Source organism: Rhinatrema bivittatum, chromosome 1, assembly GCF_901001135.1.
Source record: "Rhinatrema bivittatum chromosome 1, aRhiBiv1.1, whole genome shotgun sequence".
Classification (NCBI taxonomy): domain Eukaryota; kingdom Metazoa; phylum Chordata; class Amphibia; order Gymnophiona; family Rhinatrematidae; genus Rhinatrema; species Rhinatrema bivittatum.
This window is the reverse complement of record NC_042615.1, coordinates 434,847,133-434,865,276: the sequence shown is the minus strand read 5'-3', so window position 1 is coordinate 434,865,276 and position 18,144 is coordinate 434,847,133. Positions and strand designations below refer to the sequence as shown.

The 18,144-nt window shown below is 48.4% G+C and overlaps 1 protein-coding gene across 2 annotated transcripts in view; it reads right to left on the bottom strand.

Moving 5' to 3' along the window:
* FKTN (fukutin) overlaps positions 1 to 18,144 on the bottom strand; it is a 76,541-nt gene that overhangs the window by 3,967 nt on the left and 54,430 nt on the right. Inside the window, exons 8-9 of one of the 2 annotated variants that reach the window (XM_029604709.1) lie at positions 9,319 to 9,452; positions 1,390 to 1,517 (exon numbers count right to left, since the gene is read on the bottom strand). In XM_029604709.1, coding sequence (XP_029460569.1) covers positions 1,390 to 1,517; positions 9,319 to 9,452 — 262 coding nt within the window. The remainder of the gene's footprint in view (positions 1 to 1,389; positions 1,518 to 9,318; positions 9,453 to 18,144) is intronic. The other variant, XM_029604717.1, reaches the window with a different exon arrangement.

Genomic DNA, 18,144 nt, shown 5'->3' with positions numbered 1-18,144 from the left:
ACAAACTCTAATTATAGGCCAACATTGAAGCCTGCCACTAAATGGACAGGATATCATTAATCAAATATGATTGTGGTACTAAGGCACAGTTACTTCATATGGTCTGACTTGACCATATGAAGGAATGCTGAGGGCCTTGCAACCTTCTCAAGCTCATACTTCATCTTAGTATGGTTTAAACACAGGATATTGAACATCTGCTAGCCTGACATAAGGAGGCAGTGCAAGAACAGCAATCCCTGTGGCAAATTTGAGAAAGCAACAATGTGCCATGAGACAAATAAAATGAACAGGTACGGTTTTATTCCAATACTATACAAGAAGCTTTCTCCCTGACAATGCAGAGATCCCTGTCAGTCAGTAAGGGGAGGCAGAGGGCACGATGTCCTGGCGACCCACTACTCCAACCTCTATTTGTATTATTTGCAGCTGGCTGCTGCCCTTGAAGAAAAAAGTCCCAAGCTTAAAAAAAAACAATCAAGAGATTAATTCTTAAAAACAAAAGAGCACTGTACAAGCCATGCACAATGAGCTTATAAAGGAGAACAAATCCTTTCAGTTTCAGGAATAAGGGTTGATCCAACATCCACCAACCCCCCAACTCAAAAACTATGTATTGCATCATTCCTTCATTACATAGTTTTAGAGATTCAACTTTTACCTGCTTCTTAAAAAAAAAAAAAAAAAAAAGATAAATACTAACAGGTTAAAAAAACAAAACAAAATAGCAGTGTTCATTTCCCTCCATGATTAAAAGGCCAAATCCCTGCAGATTTCCTAATTGTGCATCACCAGCATAAGGTATCCGTTTCCACAGAAGTCTCTACATACAGCTTTAGGTCCTAGTATCAGAGTGACCCTCTTTTCCCCCTTATTGCAGGGGCAGGACCAGCTAGAGTCCTGGTCCATCTTAAATCCCACAGGAGAGAGCTCTGTAGGAGAGACCTTGCGGGGCAGGGGAGAGGCTTGAGGGCGGGACCAGCTGGGCAGTATAAAAGGGTAAGCCCAGCTGGGTTCAGTATGTAAGTGAGTACTGCTGACGTAAGGCAGTCTGCATTCTGCTAAAGTGCTGTTTATAAATAAGAAAAGTTAGAATTGCTTTGAAAAGGCTGGAGTCTGTGTGGCTTTGTGCCTCCAGCCTGGGAAACACCACTTGGTTTCCCAGTCCTGAAAATGCTTCATCTCATTAAGAATTAGTGAGCCTAGAAAAAAATAAATATACCTCCGATTATATACCTAAAAGCAAACTGCAGAAAATGAAAGCTGTAGCTGTTCTAACTTTGTTAAATCCAGGATCCACAAGAGGACATCAGCTGACTGGGGAGAAGGGTGAGAGAGACAGGGCAGGGAGCAAGATCAGATTTAAAAAGTACCAAATCCTGCTCATACTTAAATTTCTTGCCACTTTTAGCTTGTGTCCCTCCATTCCACATGTGGTTATCCGCTTCATAGAAGAAAAATATATCAAGTTTCACATCCTCTTCTCCCTGAAAGGAGAGCTCCAGGCTGTCGTCCACCTGCGCACAAAAACAAGCAACTTTTCACTTCGCAACTAGAGCGAGGTTGAGAAAATCCCAGCCGTTCACAGAGCTTACAGGAGGCAACACACCAAATGTTGACCTCAAGAGCCCTCCCCAGCCATAACTTACAATAAGAATATGGGCATGGGTCAGAAATTTGCAGGGGGATGATGTGCTCCAACATAACACCAGATCCTCATGCAAACGTGCATCCCATAGCTTTAAACATGGCTTAGAAATGTCTCTGCTCTTTTCCAGCCTGCTCTGCCTGGTAGGTGTTACAAATTGACCACAATTCTGCCGCTCGTGTTCTAAGTGGCATCCACCTGGGTGATCACATTGCTCCCGATCCTGTGCTCCTTGCGCTGGCGTCCAGTTTATTGACGGGTAAAACAGGACGTGGTCTTTTTGATTTACAAGCTGTTAAAACAACCCTGGCGACCTGTGGAGCAAATTGTGGCTTACTAGAAATACAATTGGTAAAAGGTTTGGCTCACTTGGTGAAGACTAGAGAGGGCTTTCTCAGTCATAGGGCCTCTGCTCTGGAGCTCTCGCCCATGGGTGAGAAGCTGGCCTCAGGAAAGTATTGAACACACTTTTTCAGGAGGCCTTTAACAAACTTGGCTTTTGACTAATGCACACAATAATACATAACTGAGAACTTTCCTGTTTGTATTTTGTGCGCTATTATTTTATGAATGTTTCCCCTGTAACCCGGCTCAAACACTGTAGAGTGTGGGCTATCAATCTTAAAATAAAATGAAATGTAGAGCCTTTCGGCAGTTGCAACCAACTACCCTGAACTTCGGAAGCACATTGTTCTCAGTATATTTATGGCTTTTGGAGGACAGTTTCAAGAGGACAGTCTGCTGATCAGTTATAGTCTACTGCCCGTTGCTTGTGCGCCATAGCCCTGCTATAAAAACCACACCCAAGTACATCACCAACAGCAATACAATGACTGGCTTCATATTCACATTTGGCAAATTTATGGTGATACACAGAACCGTAGCACCAATATTGTAAAGGAAGAAGATACTCCAAAATTCCAGGTGGCTTTTTGTCCATGCAGGTGAAATAACTCCCTGGCTGGATAATGAATTTTAAATCTAAGCGGGCACTCAGCCAGCCTGCTCTGACAAGGACCCCTTTAGCAGCAGTGCGAACATGTGAGGAAGCCCCTCCCCATCATGAAGAATATGGATCACTGACATCACTAGATGATCTGCTGCGCACATAAAAAGGATGCTTCTAGCACGAGAAGGGCCATCTTTAATGTAAACTAGCCTAATAGGTCCAAAACTCACCAAAAAAAAAAAAAGAGACAGTAATTTAGTGTTTTAATAACCTTCTTTACTATAGAACTACATTAACAGGAAGTTGATTAAAATACTAATACAAAAGCTAGTTTTACACACACATAAGATCAAAGACATAATATATGGAACCACTGTTATGGCTCACGCAGGACCCCAAGCAATTTAAAAATGATTAAAAACCCATCTTTTTAAGGAAGCATGCCAACGATATTCACTCTCCCCCTCCTTTCCAGCTAGTATTTTTTAATCCTTGCAGCTAAACTGTACTTGCTATTCCCTGCAATGTGTACAGCTTTGTCACACAGATAATTCTTGTTTTAGTTTTATGAATTTTTTTTTTTTTTTTTTACTGTACCCTTCCCCAAACTTTGAAGAGGCAGGTAAAGGAAAATTAGTTTCTTCCCTGAGAATTTTTGTTCCTGTAGTACCACGGATAAATCCAGACTCCTGGGTTTTTCCCCCTCCCCCCCCCCCCAGCAGATGGAGACAGAAGTTTTCAAAACAAAACTCCGCTTTATATAGGATGGTGCCACCTACAGTCCGGCAGAATTACTCAATGTCAAAGCAGAATGGCTCTCAAAAAACCACCATAACTATGTACAACAACCCTTCAACAAGAAAAAGAAATAACCGGTTCACTTAACCCTCCTAGGAACTAAACCTGTAGAACCACTTGAGGACAGTCAATCCAATTTCTGCAGATCTGAAAACAAAATCAATCAATAACTGAGTGGACTCTCCCTTACTTCCATGCGTTCCCCTGGCAGGACTCTGGACTGATCCGTGGTACTACAGGAACGAAAATTATCAGGTAAGAAACTAATTTTCATTTCCCTGTACGTACTTGGATCAGTCCAGACTCCTGGGATGTACCAGAGCTTTCTTACCTGAAATGGGATCTGGAGAGGCCTGCTCTAAGCACTGCTTCTCCAAAACCTCCTTCACCCGGTGCCTGAACATCCAGTCTGTAGTGTCTGGCAAAGGTATGCAAAGACTTCCAAGTCGCCGCCCTGCAGTTCTCCTGCGGTGAGACCATTTGACACTCCACCCAAGAAGCAGACTGCTTCTTGGGTAGAATGAGCCCGAAGACCAAACGGTTCAGGCTTACCATGCAGCAAATATGCCGAGCCTATACCCTCTTTCAACCAGCGCGAAATAGTTTCGGACCAGCCCACAGCACAAAAAGATGGTCCGTCACACGAAACGCATTAGTAACTTCCAGATAATGCAACAACGCCCGAACATCCAGCTTCCGTAAGTCTTTAGACATAGGGTCTGACCGGTCCAAAACAGGAAATGACGGAAGCTCCACTGACTGATTCACTTGAAGAGCAGACACCACCTTCGGAAGAAAGGAAAGAACCATCTGAAAGGATACACCAGAATCCAAAATTCTCAGAAACGGCTCCCTACAGGATAGAGCCTGGAGCTCTGATACCCTGCGAGTAGATGTGATAGCGATAAGGAAAATCACCTTTAACGTGTGATCCTTTATTGTAGCCGTTTTCAAAGACTCAAAGGGCACCGTACACAGGGCTGAGAGAACCAAGTTCAGACTCCAAGAAGAACAAGGGTGCCTGATCGGGGGATGTAATTTCTTTGCCCCCTTTAGAAAACAAGCCACATTGGGGTGAGCAGCAACGCCATGCCTTAAATGGAACCGCGCAAACAACCAAGATCTGCCACCTGAACCCTCAGGGAACTACACGATAAGCCCTTGGTGAGTCCAGATTGTAAGAAACCTAAAAAATCCAACACCGAAGACAGAGTACGAACAATCGCTCGGTCCACGCACCAAGGTTCAAAGATTCTCCACAAGTGCACATACGCGAGGGTTGGTGGATGTCTTGCGAGACCGGAGAAGCGTTGCCACCACAGCATTCAAAAACCCTTTTCTCCTCAGGCGGCGCCTCTCAAAAGCCATGCCGTAGACAAAAGCGATAGACCTCTTCCAAACACACGGGCCCTTGATGGAAAAGGTCCGTGAGCAGTGGCAACCGCAGGAGACCCGCCACTGCCAGATTGACCAGGTCTGCAAACCAAAGCCATCAAGGCCACTCTGGAGCTACAAGGATGACTTCTGCTGGTGTATCTCCACACTTTCCTGAGCACTTTGCCTATCAGCGGCCAAGGAGGAAAGACGTACAGTAGCACATCGGTCGGCCAGGGCATCTACCCTTCTGCTCCTGTTTCTCTGCGGCCGAAGAAGCGTGGAGCCTTGGTGTTCTGAAACATTGCCATGAGATCCAGGTGGGGTACGCCCCATGTGTCGCATATGAGCTGGAAACCTTCATCTGTGAGCTCCCAATCCCCAGGATTGAGGGGGTGCCGACTGAGAAAGTCCGCCTGAACGTTGTTGACTCCTGCTATGGGAGATGCTGCAAGACTTACTAAATGCTTCCCCGCCCAGCTGATCAGCTACCGGGCTTCCGTGCCCACTGGCTGGCTCTTGGTTCCCCCTTGGCGATTGATATTAGCCACTGTGGTCGCATTGTCGGAAAAAATTCTGACTTCCCCTGGAGGAGAGGGCGGAACGCTTGCAATGCTAACCACACTGCCCTGGGTTTCCAGACGATTGATCAACCACTGAGATTCTTCCTGGGACCATTGTCCCTACACAGACTTCCTCAAGCAAACCACTCCCCAACTGGAGAGGCTGGCATCCATGGTCACCACTGTCCATTCGGGCACCTCCAGGGGAAGTCCTCGGGATAAGTTGTCCGAGATAAGCCACCAATCAAGACTGGAGCGCACTGTATCCGTAAGAGGGAGAGGTAAATGAAACTGTTCAGAAACTGGATTCCAACGCGAAAGCAACGCTGACTATAAAGGACGCATATGAGCAAAGGCCCAGGGCACCAGCTCCAGGGTGGAAGTCAGAACCAAGAACACGCAAATAATCCCAACTCTGGGGAGACAGTTGCCAATAAGTCCCGCACTTGTCCTTGTAGCTTGACAATCCGGTCTGAGGTAAGGAATACTCTTCCCTGTTGAGCGAATAGAGCTCCTAAAAACGCCAAAGACTCCAGTCGGCTCTTGGCTAAGTTGATCACCCAACCCAGTGATCGCAGGAGTTGAAGCACTTTGCGAATTGCCAACTGGCCACGCGACTCAGACTTTACCTGAATTAGCCAGTCGTCCAGGTATGGATGCACCAGGAACCCCTCTCTGTGCAGATGAGCCGCCACCACAACCATTATCTTGGTAAAAGTTTTGGGCGCGGTGGCAAGACCAAAGGGCAAAGCTTGAAACTGAAAATGACAACCCATCACCGAGAACCTCAGAAACCTCTGGTGGTCGGCCCGAATGCCTATGTGAAGATACGCTTCTGTTAGGTCCAATGACACCAGAAACTCTTCTTTTCTTACCAGGGCAATGACTGAACGTAATGTCTCCATGCGAAAATGTGGCACCCTGAGGCAGCAGTTTATGAGCTTCAAATCCAGAATGGGTTGGAAGGACCCCTCTTTTTTGGGGACTATGAAGTAAATGAAGTAACGCCCTTTTCGCTGTTCTGCCTGAGGAATCGGTGATGGTGCCGAGTTGCAGAAGGCTTGGCAAGGTATCTTGTACTGCTTGTCGTTTCTCTTCATAACCACATGGGGAGACCAGAAACCGCTCCGGAAGGTGGTGTGCAAAATCTAAAGCATAGCCTTGATTTATCACAGTAAGGACCCACTGGTCCGGCATCACCTTGACACATTCCTCACATAACAGGGTCAATCTGCCCCCGACAGCTGGAACAGAGGAAAGGGTCGGCATCCCTTCATTGGGAAGACTTGGCCCCAGATGCGGACTGGGTAGTCCCGGTTCTACCAAAGTGTCGGCCACGAAAGGGTGAGACTAGGACTGTTGGTGACCGGACGCTTGCCGAAAAGAAGAAGCTGGAGCTCTGGACGGACAAAATCTCCTTTTCCCTCTGAATCGAGAAGAAAAGGAGCCCCTCGACTTGGGCCTATCCTCTGGCAGTTGGTGAACTTTGTTCTCCCCAGGGATTGAATCATATCCTCGAGGTCCTTACCTAAAAGTAATTTACCCTTGAAAGGCAACAACCCCAGCTGAGCCTTGGAGGAAATATCCGATGATCAGTTTCTTAACCACAGGAGCTGTCGAGCCGAGACTGCCGACACCATGGATCTGGCCAAAGTCCGTAACAGATCATAAAGTGCATCCACACTATAAGCGATCGAAGCTTCCAGACGCCCTGCTTGCAGTGCTTCTGCATCGGAAAGACCAGCATTAGCCTGTAACTGCTGAACTCAGCAAAGGCCCACTCGCAAGGCAAAATTGCTGCACATAGCTGCCCATACTCCCAGTGCTGAGACTTCAAACATTTTCTTGAGCTGAAGCTCCAACTTTCTATCCTGCAGGTCCTTCAGGGGCTGTAGCACCCCCATAACCAGGATTGTGGTCTTTTTGGTGACTGCGGACAGCGCCATGTCCACCTTGGGCACCTGCAGTATGTCAATTGCTTCCTCTGGAAGAGGATATAGCTTATCCATAGCCTTGCTAACTTTCAATCCCAGATCCGGGGTATCCCATTCTCTATATAGCAAATCCGTGGCAGAAAAATGAAAAGGAAAGGAAGTGGCCGGGCCCCTCAGACCCAACAACACTGGGTCTATGGCCCCTATCCTGGACTTCTCTGGCGGCCCATCTATGCTTAGCTCTCCGAGTATGGCAGGGATAAGCGGAGCCAACTCCTCCCTCCTAAACAGATGGACCACCTTAGGGTAGTCTCCTTCCACAATGTGAGAGCCTCGTGCTGAATCCTGTGGATGTTGATCAGGGTCTGTATCCACCCCCATTGGAGGCTTGCCCTGCGGGTCCTCTTCCCCTGGGTCCATACCCTGACCCGTGGAATCAGAATTGGTCTGATGAACCCCTGTATGCAAAGGGCGCTTAGCTTTGGAGGACCCAGAGACTCCCTTAGACTTAGACCACTTTCGAGAAAGAGACTTAAGACCACTAGAGGAAGTTTTACCCCCCAGCCTGCAGCTTCCCTTCCCTCCTGGTTTTAAAAGCCTTACGGAGAAATAAAATAAACTCTGAGGAGGAAGAGGAGGAGGAGGAGGAGGAGTCAGAAGCTCCCTTGGGGCTATCCTCCATTGCAGGTGAGAGAAGCTATAAAGGTTCGCTCCCTCCAGGAAACCCTGGTTGAGGAGAGAGAGGTGGCGGGAGAATCCCCTCCCCCATAGCTGCATGAGTCGCTGATCTAAAAGACTCCAAAATGGCCTCCGTTCCCGCGCTCAGCGGGAACAGATCTGCCTCAGCTGATCTCGGTGCAGCTAACACTGAAAGAGCTCGGGCAGCCTTGCCTTTATCCATTTTCACGGCCCCGGAGGATCATCCCCTCCAACCCCCCCAACCCCCCCACCCACAGGAAGACACACCGAACACAGCCCCTCCCGAGAAAGAAGTGCACGAGCCGAGCCACATGCGAGGCACACAGAAGAGCGCGGCATCGGGCAGTGGGCCTGAGAAAGCTAAAATTGAATTCTGTAAAAAAAAAAAAAAAAGAAAAATAATCGCGGTCCGCCCAAGCGCAGAGTCAGAGAGGGAAGAGAGCTGCAGCGCCGGTGACACTGACAGAAAATGAAAGAAAATCAAAACTTTTTTTTTTTTTTAAAGACTTGCCCTGCAGTGGTCCACGGTCCTGATACAGCGGGGTGGAGTGAACCGAGCTCCCTGGTGTCGCACCCAGAGCTGCTATCTTGGAACAAGAGGGCCCTCAACCCTGTAATGCAGCTGCCTCAACAACCAGCGGGGGATGGTCCCTTCAGGACCTTACAAACCCCCGGGAGGCTCAGGACAGAAACTGCTCCTTTTTTTTAAATCAAAGTAAAAAGGTTTTATCGACCGAAAACTCTCAAACTCACAGAACTCACTACTCTAACTCCACTAAACAATCAGCACAGACTGTAGGCCTTGCACCTCCACCATCTGCTGGAGACAGAGAAATACTGCTGGACTGTAGGTGGCACCATCCTATATAAGGCTGAGGTTTTTTTTGAAAACGTCTGTCTCCATCTGCTAGAGAGGGGAGCAAAACCCAGGAGACTGGACTGATCCGGGTACGTACAGGGAATGTTTAAAATAAACCAACCAACTATAGATCAAGCTGCTCCCCAAACCATCTTTTCTGCTTGTACAGTATATACTAAAAACACACAGCCTGATGCAGATGTGCTTCAACATGGCTAACAACATCAAGGCAATTTTATTTTTATTTTCCATATGAGCAATTATAAGGTGAAATTCGTTTTAACACATTTGGAAAAGACAGTCAGCCATACTAAATGCCTGTTTTGTGCTGCATCCAATCTCTCAGCAACTTTCAGAGAGCTACTAAGCTTCCAGTTAGCAGGATAATTTAGTTGGCTGGACAATAAATTTCTCTAAAGTTTAACAGTAGGATTTCCTATTAAAGAGATAATTTTCCAAGTTTTCCCCTCAGTTAACTAACACAGAGCACTTACCTTCCCAAACTTGTGTTTCAGTGGAAGGCCTGCCTTCTGAAATGCTGAAATAATATCAGGTTTGTAATCTTGTATAAATATCCCCAAATCAACATCTCTGCTATAGGGAATAATATTGCACTGTCTATACCAGCCTAAAAAGGTTGCAAAAAACAAACAAGAAAAAGTATATAGAATTCAGTTAATAGTGGTTATTTATTTGGAACTGCAAAACTGATATTTCCCATTTAATCAGCAGTAACTGTCTGCAAGGTATTCTCTTTTACCAAAGGCTTGACTAGAGAAATGTGGAAACAATATATAGGCAGAGTACCCTCTGTATCTTCGTAACGCTCAAAAGGACAACTGTCCTCAGCTTGGGCGGCAATTGCGTGTGCCATGGGAGGTAACAGCAACAAAACCATACAACCAAATTAAAATCAACTCCATTTTTCAAGTGTTTATGTAAAGCAAATGTTGCTTACCTGTAACATGTGTTCTCACAGGACAGCAGGATGTCAAGTCCTCACATATGGGTGACATCACAGGATGGAGCCCAATCATGGAACACTTGTTAAAGTTTCTAGAACTTTGACTGGCACCTACTGAGCATGCCCAGCATGGCACTAAACCTGCAGCCAGCAGGGGTCCCCCTGTCTTGTTTAAAGCTACAGGAAGTGCCGAAAAATAAAATAAGAAAACGTAACGAACCCAACACCGTGGGGTGGTGGGCTGGTTTCGTGAGGACTAACATCCAGCTGTCCTGTGAGAACACCTGTTACAGGTAAGCAACATTTGCTTTCTCACAGGACAAGCAGGATGGTAGTCCTCACATATGGGTGAGTACCAAGCTGAGGATGTCCTATCGTGCACCAAATGTACCCAAGATGTGCAATAGGCACAAGGACTGGGGTGGAATTTGGTAGAGGGCATCCTGAACCCTAACGGGCAGGCGGAAGGGTATTGGTACATCAAGTTGTAAAAAGGTTGCGCAAGACAGACTGGCCGAAGATGGAATCTGGTCTTCCGGCCTTGTCTAAGCAATAATGGGCTGTAAAGGTATGGAGAGAACTCCAGGTAGCAGCCCTGCAAATGTCAGGAAGCGGCACCGAGCGTAGGTGTGCTGTTGAAGTCACCATGGCCCTCACAGAGTGTGCTTTAACACAGTCTTGAAGCGGAATGCCTGCTTGCTGATAGCAAAAGGATATGCAGTCCGCTAACCAGGAGGAGAGAGTCTGCTTACCCACATGCTGCCCCAATTTGATGGAATGGAAAGAGACAAACAATTGAGTGCTTTTCCTGTGGGCAGCTGTACGATCTAGATAGAAGGCTAGAGCCTGTTTGCAGTCAAGGGTATGCAGAGCCTGTTCTCCTGGATTGGAGTGGGGCCTGGGAAAGAAGGTAGGTAGCATAATGGATTGATTAATGTGAAACTCCGATACTACCTTAGGTAAGAACTTAGGGTGAGTGCGGAGTACTGCCCAGTCCTGCAGAAGTTTAGCGTAAGGCGGATAGGTAACTAGGGCCTGTAACTCACTAACTCTGAGAGCAAATGTTATTGCCAAAAGAAATATCACTTTCCATGTGAGAAAGCGAAGATCACAGGATTGGAGAGGCTCGAATGGTGGTTTCATGAGCCGACTTAAGACCAGAATAAGGTCACAAGAAGGGGCCGGAGGACGCAGTGGAGGCTTGAGGTGAAGCAAGCCTTTCAGAAAACGTGTTACGAGGAGTTGTACCGAAATAGGAACGTCCCCGACACCTTTATGGAAGGCGGCTACCGCACTGACATGCATTCTAATGGAGAACGTTTTTAGACCTGTCTCTGACAAGTGCCATAGATAGTCTAGAAACTTCAAGGTGGAACAGGTAAAGGGATCAAGGGATTGATAAGAACACCGTGACTCAAACCTGTTCCATTTGTATAGGTAAGACTCTCTCATGGAAGGCTTCCGTGAAGCAATCAGGACACGGGAAACTGGCTCCGAAAGGTTAAGTGGCTGAAGAATTAACCTTTCAACATCCATGCCGTCAGGGACAAAGCTTGAAGATTGGGGTGGTGTAGGCACCCGTCATTCTGAGTGATCAGAAGCGAATCCTTTACCAAGGGAATGTGCCTGCGAATGGAGAGATCCTGAAGTATTGGATACCACACTTGGCAAGGCCAGTGAGGTGCTATCAGGATCATGCATCCCTTGTCCTGATGAAACTTCACGAGAGTCTTCGAGAGAAGTGGAGGGAATGCATATAAGAGACCGGTTGCCCATGAGAGGGAAAACGCATCTCTTGGCTGAGAATGTTGGCTGTGAGTGAGAGAGCAAAAGTTCTCTACTTAGCGGTTTTGAAGTGACGCAAAAAAGGTCTATGCGAAGATGACCCCAACGTTGGAATATTTAGTCTGCTACTGTGGGGTTGAGGGACCACTCGTGTGGATGGAAAGTGTGACTTAGCTTGTCCGCCAACACATTGTTCACTCCCGGCAAATAGGTGGCCCTGAGGTACATCAAGTGGGAGAGGGCCTCCGCCCATATCTGCGCAGCTTCCTGACACAGTAGGTAGGAGCCCGTCCCTCCCTGTTTGTTGATGTACCACATGGCCACCTGGTTGTCCATCTGAATCAGGATGACCTGATTGGAAAGGCGATCCTGAAACACCCTGAGAGCATATCTGATTGCTCGCAGCTCCAGGAAATTGATTTGGTGTTTGGCTTCCTCTTGAGACCAAGTTCCTTGTGTTTGCAAATCGGCAACATGGGCTCCCCAGCCGAGGTTGGAAGATTCGGTGGCGAGAATTTGAGGGTCTGGAGCCTGGAAGGGCAGGCCTTGGAGGAGATTGATCTGATTTTTCCACCAGGCTAGAGACTGACGGAGTGAGTCGGTGATGTGGACAGTGGTCGATAGAAGTTGGATGGGCTGAGTCCATTGTGACCTTAAGAGTCCACTGCATGACTCATGGCCAAACGGACCATTGGGGTAACCTGTACTGAGGACGCAATGTGCCCCAGTAGGATGAGGAAGTGGCGTGCAGTCGTGCGGTGCTGAGACTGTAGCTGGTGTGCGAGAGAGATGAGAGTGAGCTCGCTGTCGAGGCAGAAATATCTTTGCCTGCAAGGTGTCCAAGTCTGCCCCTATGAATGATAAAGTTTGAGATGGGACTAAGCTGGATTTTGCGTAGTTGACGAGAAATCCTAGTGAAATCAGAGTGTGTAAAGTAAGACGTAGGGACGACAGAGCAGCTTGCTGAGTGGGAGCCCTGATCAACCAATCGTCTAGTTAGGGGTAGACGTGAACACCTTGAGTCCTGAGGAAGGCTGCTACTACTACGAGGCACTTGAAGACTCGTGGTGCAGATGCCAGGCTGAATGGGAGCACTCTGTACTGATAGTGCTTGGGGTCTACCAGAAATCTCAGGAACCTGCAATGAGATGGATTTATCGCAATGTGTGTGTACGCATCTTGGAGATCGAGAGAGTAGAGCCAGTCTCCTCTTTGCAGAAGAGGAAGGAGGGAACTCAAGGTTACCATCTTGAACTTTTCTTGGTGGAGGTACTTATTGAGGGCACGTAGGTCCATAATTGGACGAACGCCGCCTGATCTTTTGGGGATTAGAAAGTACTGGGAATAGAATCCTAGGCCTTGTTGGGAGTAGGGCACTGGTTCTATTGCTCTGGACTGGAGGAGGAGGAGGGAGACCTTTTCCAGGAGTAGTGAGTGGTCTGATGTTCTCTACGTCGGTAGAGGTGGGGAGTCCAGTGGAATGGAGAGAAAGTTCAGGTGATAATCTCTCAAGGTTATGGCAAGGACCCACTGGTCTGAGGTGATTGTGTGCCACCTGTTGTTGAAATGGCACAATCGACCTCCCACTGGTATGTCAGGCAGTGAAAGCTGGCTGCCCATCTCTATGCAGGAGTCAAAAACCAGAAGCAGGGCCTGGCTGAGGAGCTGCTTGTGGCTTTTGTTTACGAGGTTGACGACTAGGCCTTTTGGAAAGGTCTCGTGGAACAAGTTCTAGACGGTGGTGGATAGGATTTCTTTGGATGGAAGAATGACTTTTTAGTATCCTTCCTGAATGGCTGTTTGGAGAAATACTCAGAGGGCATCAGAGAGCTGGCGAAGGGTCTCATGATGGTCCTTGAGTTCTGCCACTGTCCGCTGAATCTGTTCGCCAAACAGATTGTCTTCTATGCAAGGCAGATCAGATAATCTGTTTTGTAATTCAGGACGCAAGTCCGAAGACTTAAGACAGGCCCATCTTCTTGCCAAAATAGCAGTTGCAGATACCCCGGAAGCGGTGTCGAAGATATCATAAGAGGATCTTATTTCATGCTTCCCTGCCTCGAAACCCTTGTGTACCAGGGTTTGAAGCTGTTCCTGGAATTGCTGAGGCAGGAACTCTGCAAAGTCCTGTATCTGCTTGAATAAGACCCTGTTGTACTGGGTCTTATTCAAGCAGATACAGCTGGTAGGAGGCGATCCGAGAGATAAGCATCGATCCCTGGAAGACACGCTGGCCAAGGGCATCCAGAAATTTCTGTTCCTTACCTGGAGGAAAGAAAGAGTGGGGTTTTGATCTTTTTGCCCTTTTTTGGGCAGATTCTACAACCACAGATTGGTGATCCAGCTGAGGTTTCTGGAATCCTGGGGCTGACTGGACCAAATAATTGGTATCAGCTTTTCTGTTGACTGGAGCAACAGAACCAGGGTGTTCCCAGTTCTTTTTGAGGAGATACAAAAGAACCTGGTGAATAGGGATGGAGGTTATTTGCTTGGGAGTGTCCAGGAATTGTAACAGCTCCATCATTTGATGGATGTCATCTTGTTCAGTCTGCAATTGGAAGAGAACCAATTCAGACATTTCCTTCACAAAATTTATGAAGGATAGGTTCTCTGGAGGAGAACGCTTCCTGCTTTCAGTAAGAGAAGGTGGTGATGGCAAGTCATCGGTGTCTTGAGAAGAATCATCGGTCCAGGTGTCATAGGGATCAGCACCTGCCCCTCTAGGAACCTGAGAAGGACGGAACAAGGGTATTCCTGAAGGTCCCGGTCTAGGCTCCGAAGGCATCGAGGGAAGTACTGGAGGCACCGATGAAGGCATTGAGGGCACCGGTGCAGGCATCGATGGATGGTTCAGTGGCGCTGATGGGCACATCGGCAGGACACCCAATGGCGGAATACAGAACGGTGTTTCTCCTCCCGATGACAGAGTAAGCGGGGAAGGCACCGGAGCCATGGGTGACCCAGGATCCATCGGTGGAAAAGCAGCTATAAGCGCTTCCATCTTCGAGAGCAGTGGTGCCAATGCTGCCGGAATGGGATCGATGGTCGGTTCCACGACCAGCACCGATTTCGGCGCCGGGGGACCTTGGAGTCTGTGCATTGCCTTATCGATGGCCTCCTGAACCATCTGGTCCAGTTCTTCACAGAGACCTGGAGCAAGAAGCCCCGGCTCCAGAAGGGAAGAAGGAGGCAGAGGCAGAGCCGGAGGGACCACCTTTAAAGGTGGAGTCACAGCTCCCGATACCTGTCTGGGTGAGGGTTGCCTCGGTAACCCGGTCACAGAAAGGGTCGGTGCCTTTTCTGGACGGGGTTTCTTCGATGGCGGATCGGACGATGGCCAGGTCGATGACTTTCCTTCATTGATGGTCCAAGACTTCCGGTGTCTATGCCGATGTTTCTCTCCACGATCCCCTCGGTCCTGGGGGGGGGTAAGAGGTAGTCGAAGGCCGAGAAGTCATTGACGCCGGGCGGTCACCAGCCGGTGGCCGATACTGGCGCGAAGTGGACGGTGCCGGTTCAGACGACGTCGATGCAATCGACGGTGTCGGGGTTTGAGAACAGTAGAGAAGTTCCATCTTCTCCATTCTGGCCTTGCAACCTTTAGGTGTCATTAAGGCACATTTGGTGCAGGCCAAGACATCATGCTCACACCCAAGACACATTACACAGACTTTATGAGGGTCTGTTATGGACACGGTGCGAATACAGTCCGGGCACCGACGGAACCCCGACGCCATGGCCTCTGAAAAAATTGAGCCACGGTACAGTCGATGGCCAGTAGGCCGCAAGGGCCAAACTAGACTGGAATCGACCGAAAACGAGTAAAAACTTACAGGAGTACCACGGAGTCAAAAATTAGAAGGAGGGACCCCTGTGGGGTATGAAAGTTTTTAGTAATTCCGTGAGGAAAATTCCTGTCAGGAATCTCTGTGGAGTTCCTTAACCCGCGTGGCTACTGCTTTGTGGAAAAAAGAAGACTGAAGGGGGACCCCTGCTGGCTGCGGGTTTAGTGCCATGCTGGGCATGCCCAGTAGGTGCCAGTCAAAGTTCTAGAAACTTTGACAGAAGTGTTCCGTGATTGGGCTCCATCCTGTGATGTCACCCATATGTGAGGACTACCATCCTGCTTGTCCTGTGAGAACACCAATACACAATCCACCCCCCATGCTGGAGAGAGCTGTTCTACTTCACAGCGATTTCCTCAGGGACAAAAACCATGGTCTCTCACTTTGGCTTAAGCCCATTCAAAAGAGCATTTTACTGATACTTTTTAGTATCCACAGCAGCAGACATGGTGGAACAACTGGCTGCTCTGAATCAAGAGAGGCAATTGCCGCTGCCAGTGCTATGACAGCGATTGGAAGAGGGACACCGGGTGCCTCCTTTCCATGGCTAACTCCTAAGTATCTCCCTACTGTCCTTGAAGCTGTAAAAGCTACGGTCTCTGGCTATCTTCGGACTCGGGAGAGCGAAAACCAATCGGTAACAATGCGTCATCTTCCTAAGCTTGGCAGAGGGATCACGGTCAATAATGCAGCCAAAATATATAACCAAATACAGACTCTTCTCAGTTTAAGAAAGGGTCAGTGAAATAAAAAGGAATATTTTAGCTCCAAAAGCAAATGGGGCAGCCAGAGACAAAAAAAAAAAGCTGGCAGGCTCCCCTATCCTGCCCCCCTCCCCCCCCAAACATTCATTACAGCTTTAAGCAAAATAAGCAGCACAGTTTAGGAGGGTGGTGGGTAGGTACACTGTGCTCTATGCCTCCTTTTCATTCTGGACAATCTTGCTTTTTAAAAGGTGAAGAAAGTCTTGGGTGGATTTTTGCCCATGAATCCAAGCAGATATTTCTCTCTGCCTGTTGCAGCTCCGTCCCACCAGGCCGGGCTGACTAGGCCAAGAGAAAAGGGAACACAAAATGGAAGTGTTCCCCACCCATATCAAAGGAGAAAGAGCTAGAAAAATACTAGGAAGAATTAAAGCACAATACATCCCTCCCCACTTTCAGCGACAGTGATCAGTCGCACTTTGGTAAATTACAAAACATGCACCTAAACCCGCACTGCACTTTCCTGCGCTACTCTTTTTCCCCCATTGGTACTGGCTGGTGTTGAATTGTACGTGCAACACAGAATACCCACCTAACCTTTTGCTTCAACTAGGCTCCCCTCTACTGCTACCGCTGACCAGTTTCAACAAGTCTTCACAATCTGTTTCCAGTTAAATTATATTATGAAGTACCTGACTGGGACATATCTAGAAAAATATGGCAGGATGGAGGAAGTGACGTCACTTCCCATGCCGGCTGCTTCTTAGAGGAGCTCCCCGTGCCCCGGAGCAAATTTTGATTTTCGCCGCGATCACCCACGCGATTTTGATCGCCACCCCCCGATTCCACTGGCTGCTGCTGGCGGGCACATGACGGCGTGGAAAAAACCGATCGATTTTCATCGGTTTTCCTACTTGAAAGGGGGAGCAGCTCCGGCTTCACAGGATCCCAAGATGGCGGCCACATGTGACTCGGAGGGCTCCGGGTGCGATGAGGACCCCCCGGGGGCCCAGGACTCTTCCCTGCCTTCTCGCTCCGAATTGAGATCCTGGTTCATGGAAATCAGGCAAGATATCAAATCCTTTAAAAAAGAAATTGCAGTTACCCTGCAGGGAATGAGGGAGGACCATGCGGATCTCTGCCGCCGGCTGGACGAGGCTGACACCCGGCTAGATGATCATGAGGAACGCTGGACCCAACAGCATACAGAGGTGGTGGCCCTTCAAACCTCGCAGGGAGACCTGGAAGATAAGCTGGAGGACCTGGAGAACAGGTCCCGGAGGTGCAATCTGCGTTTCAAAGGGGTTCCTGACACCGCAGAATACTCCGACTGTACCCAAGTTATTCAGCAGATTTGTACTTTAATCCTGGGAGCTGCTGGAGACGTGGGTGGAGCTGCCAACACTGATCCCCAGATTGACCGAGCACACCGGACCTTGGGCCCCCGGAGCGATAATCAGCCCAGGGATATAGTTGTTTGTTTTCACTCTTTCACATACAAGGAACAAGTTGCTACGGCCGCCAGAAAGCGACGCACTTGGCTTTGGAACGACCATGAGATCTCTGTCTACGCGGACCTGGCGTCTAGTACTTTACCCAAGCGGTTCACGTTTCGCCCCATCACTTCAGCGCTTTCTGCTGCATCAATTCGCTATCAGTGGCTGTTCCCTTTCAGCTTATGGTTTCAAGTTGAAGGACACTCCTTTAAGCTTCGCACTCTGGATGCCGCCGTGCAGGCTTTGAAGGAAGTGGGACTCTCGGTGGACCTCCCAGGATTACCAACTGCAGTTGCTCAGCCCACCAAATCTGCCGCTCCTCGTTGGCAACGAGTCACTAAGGGAGGTCGTCGGCTACGCAGAAATATCAGTGGAACTCTGCCACCGGCTACTCCTACCTGACTTACTTTGCTGCACTGATTCCGTGATGATCCAGTTTCCTGCTTATAGCAGGGATGTCTAGGAACTATTTAGCTCTTCGATCTTAATGGTCTCGCTGTCGCGTGGGTGATCTCAGTTTAAGCTA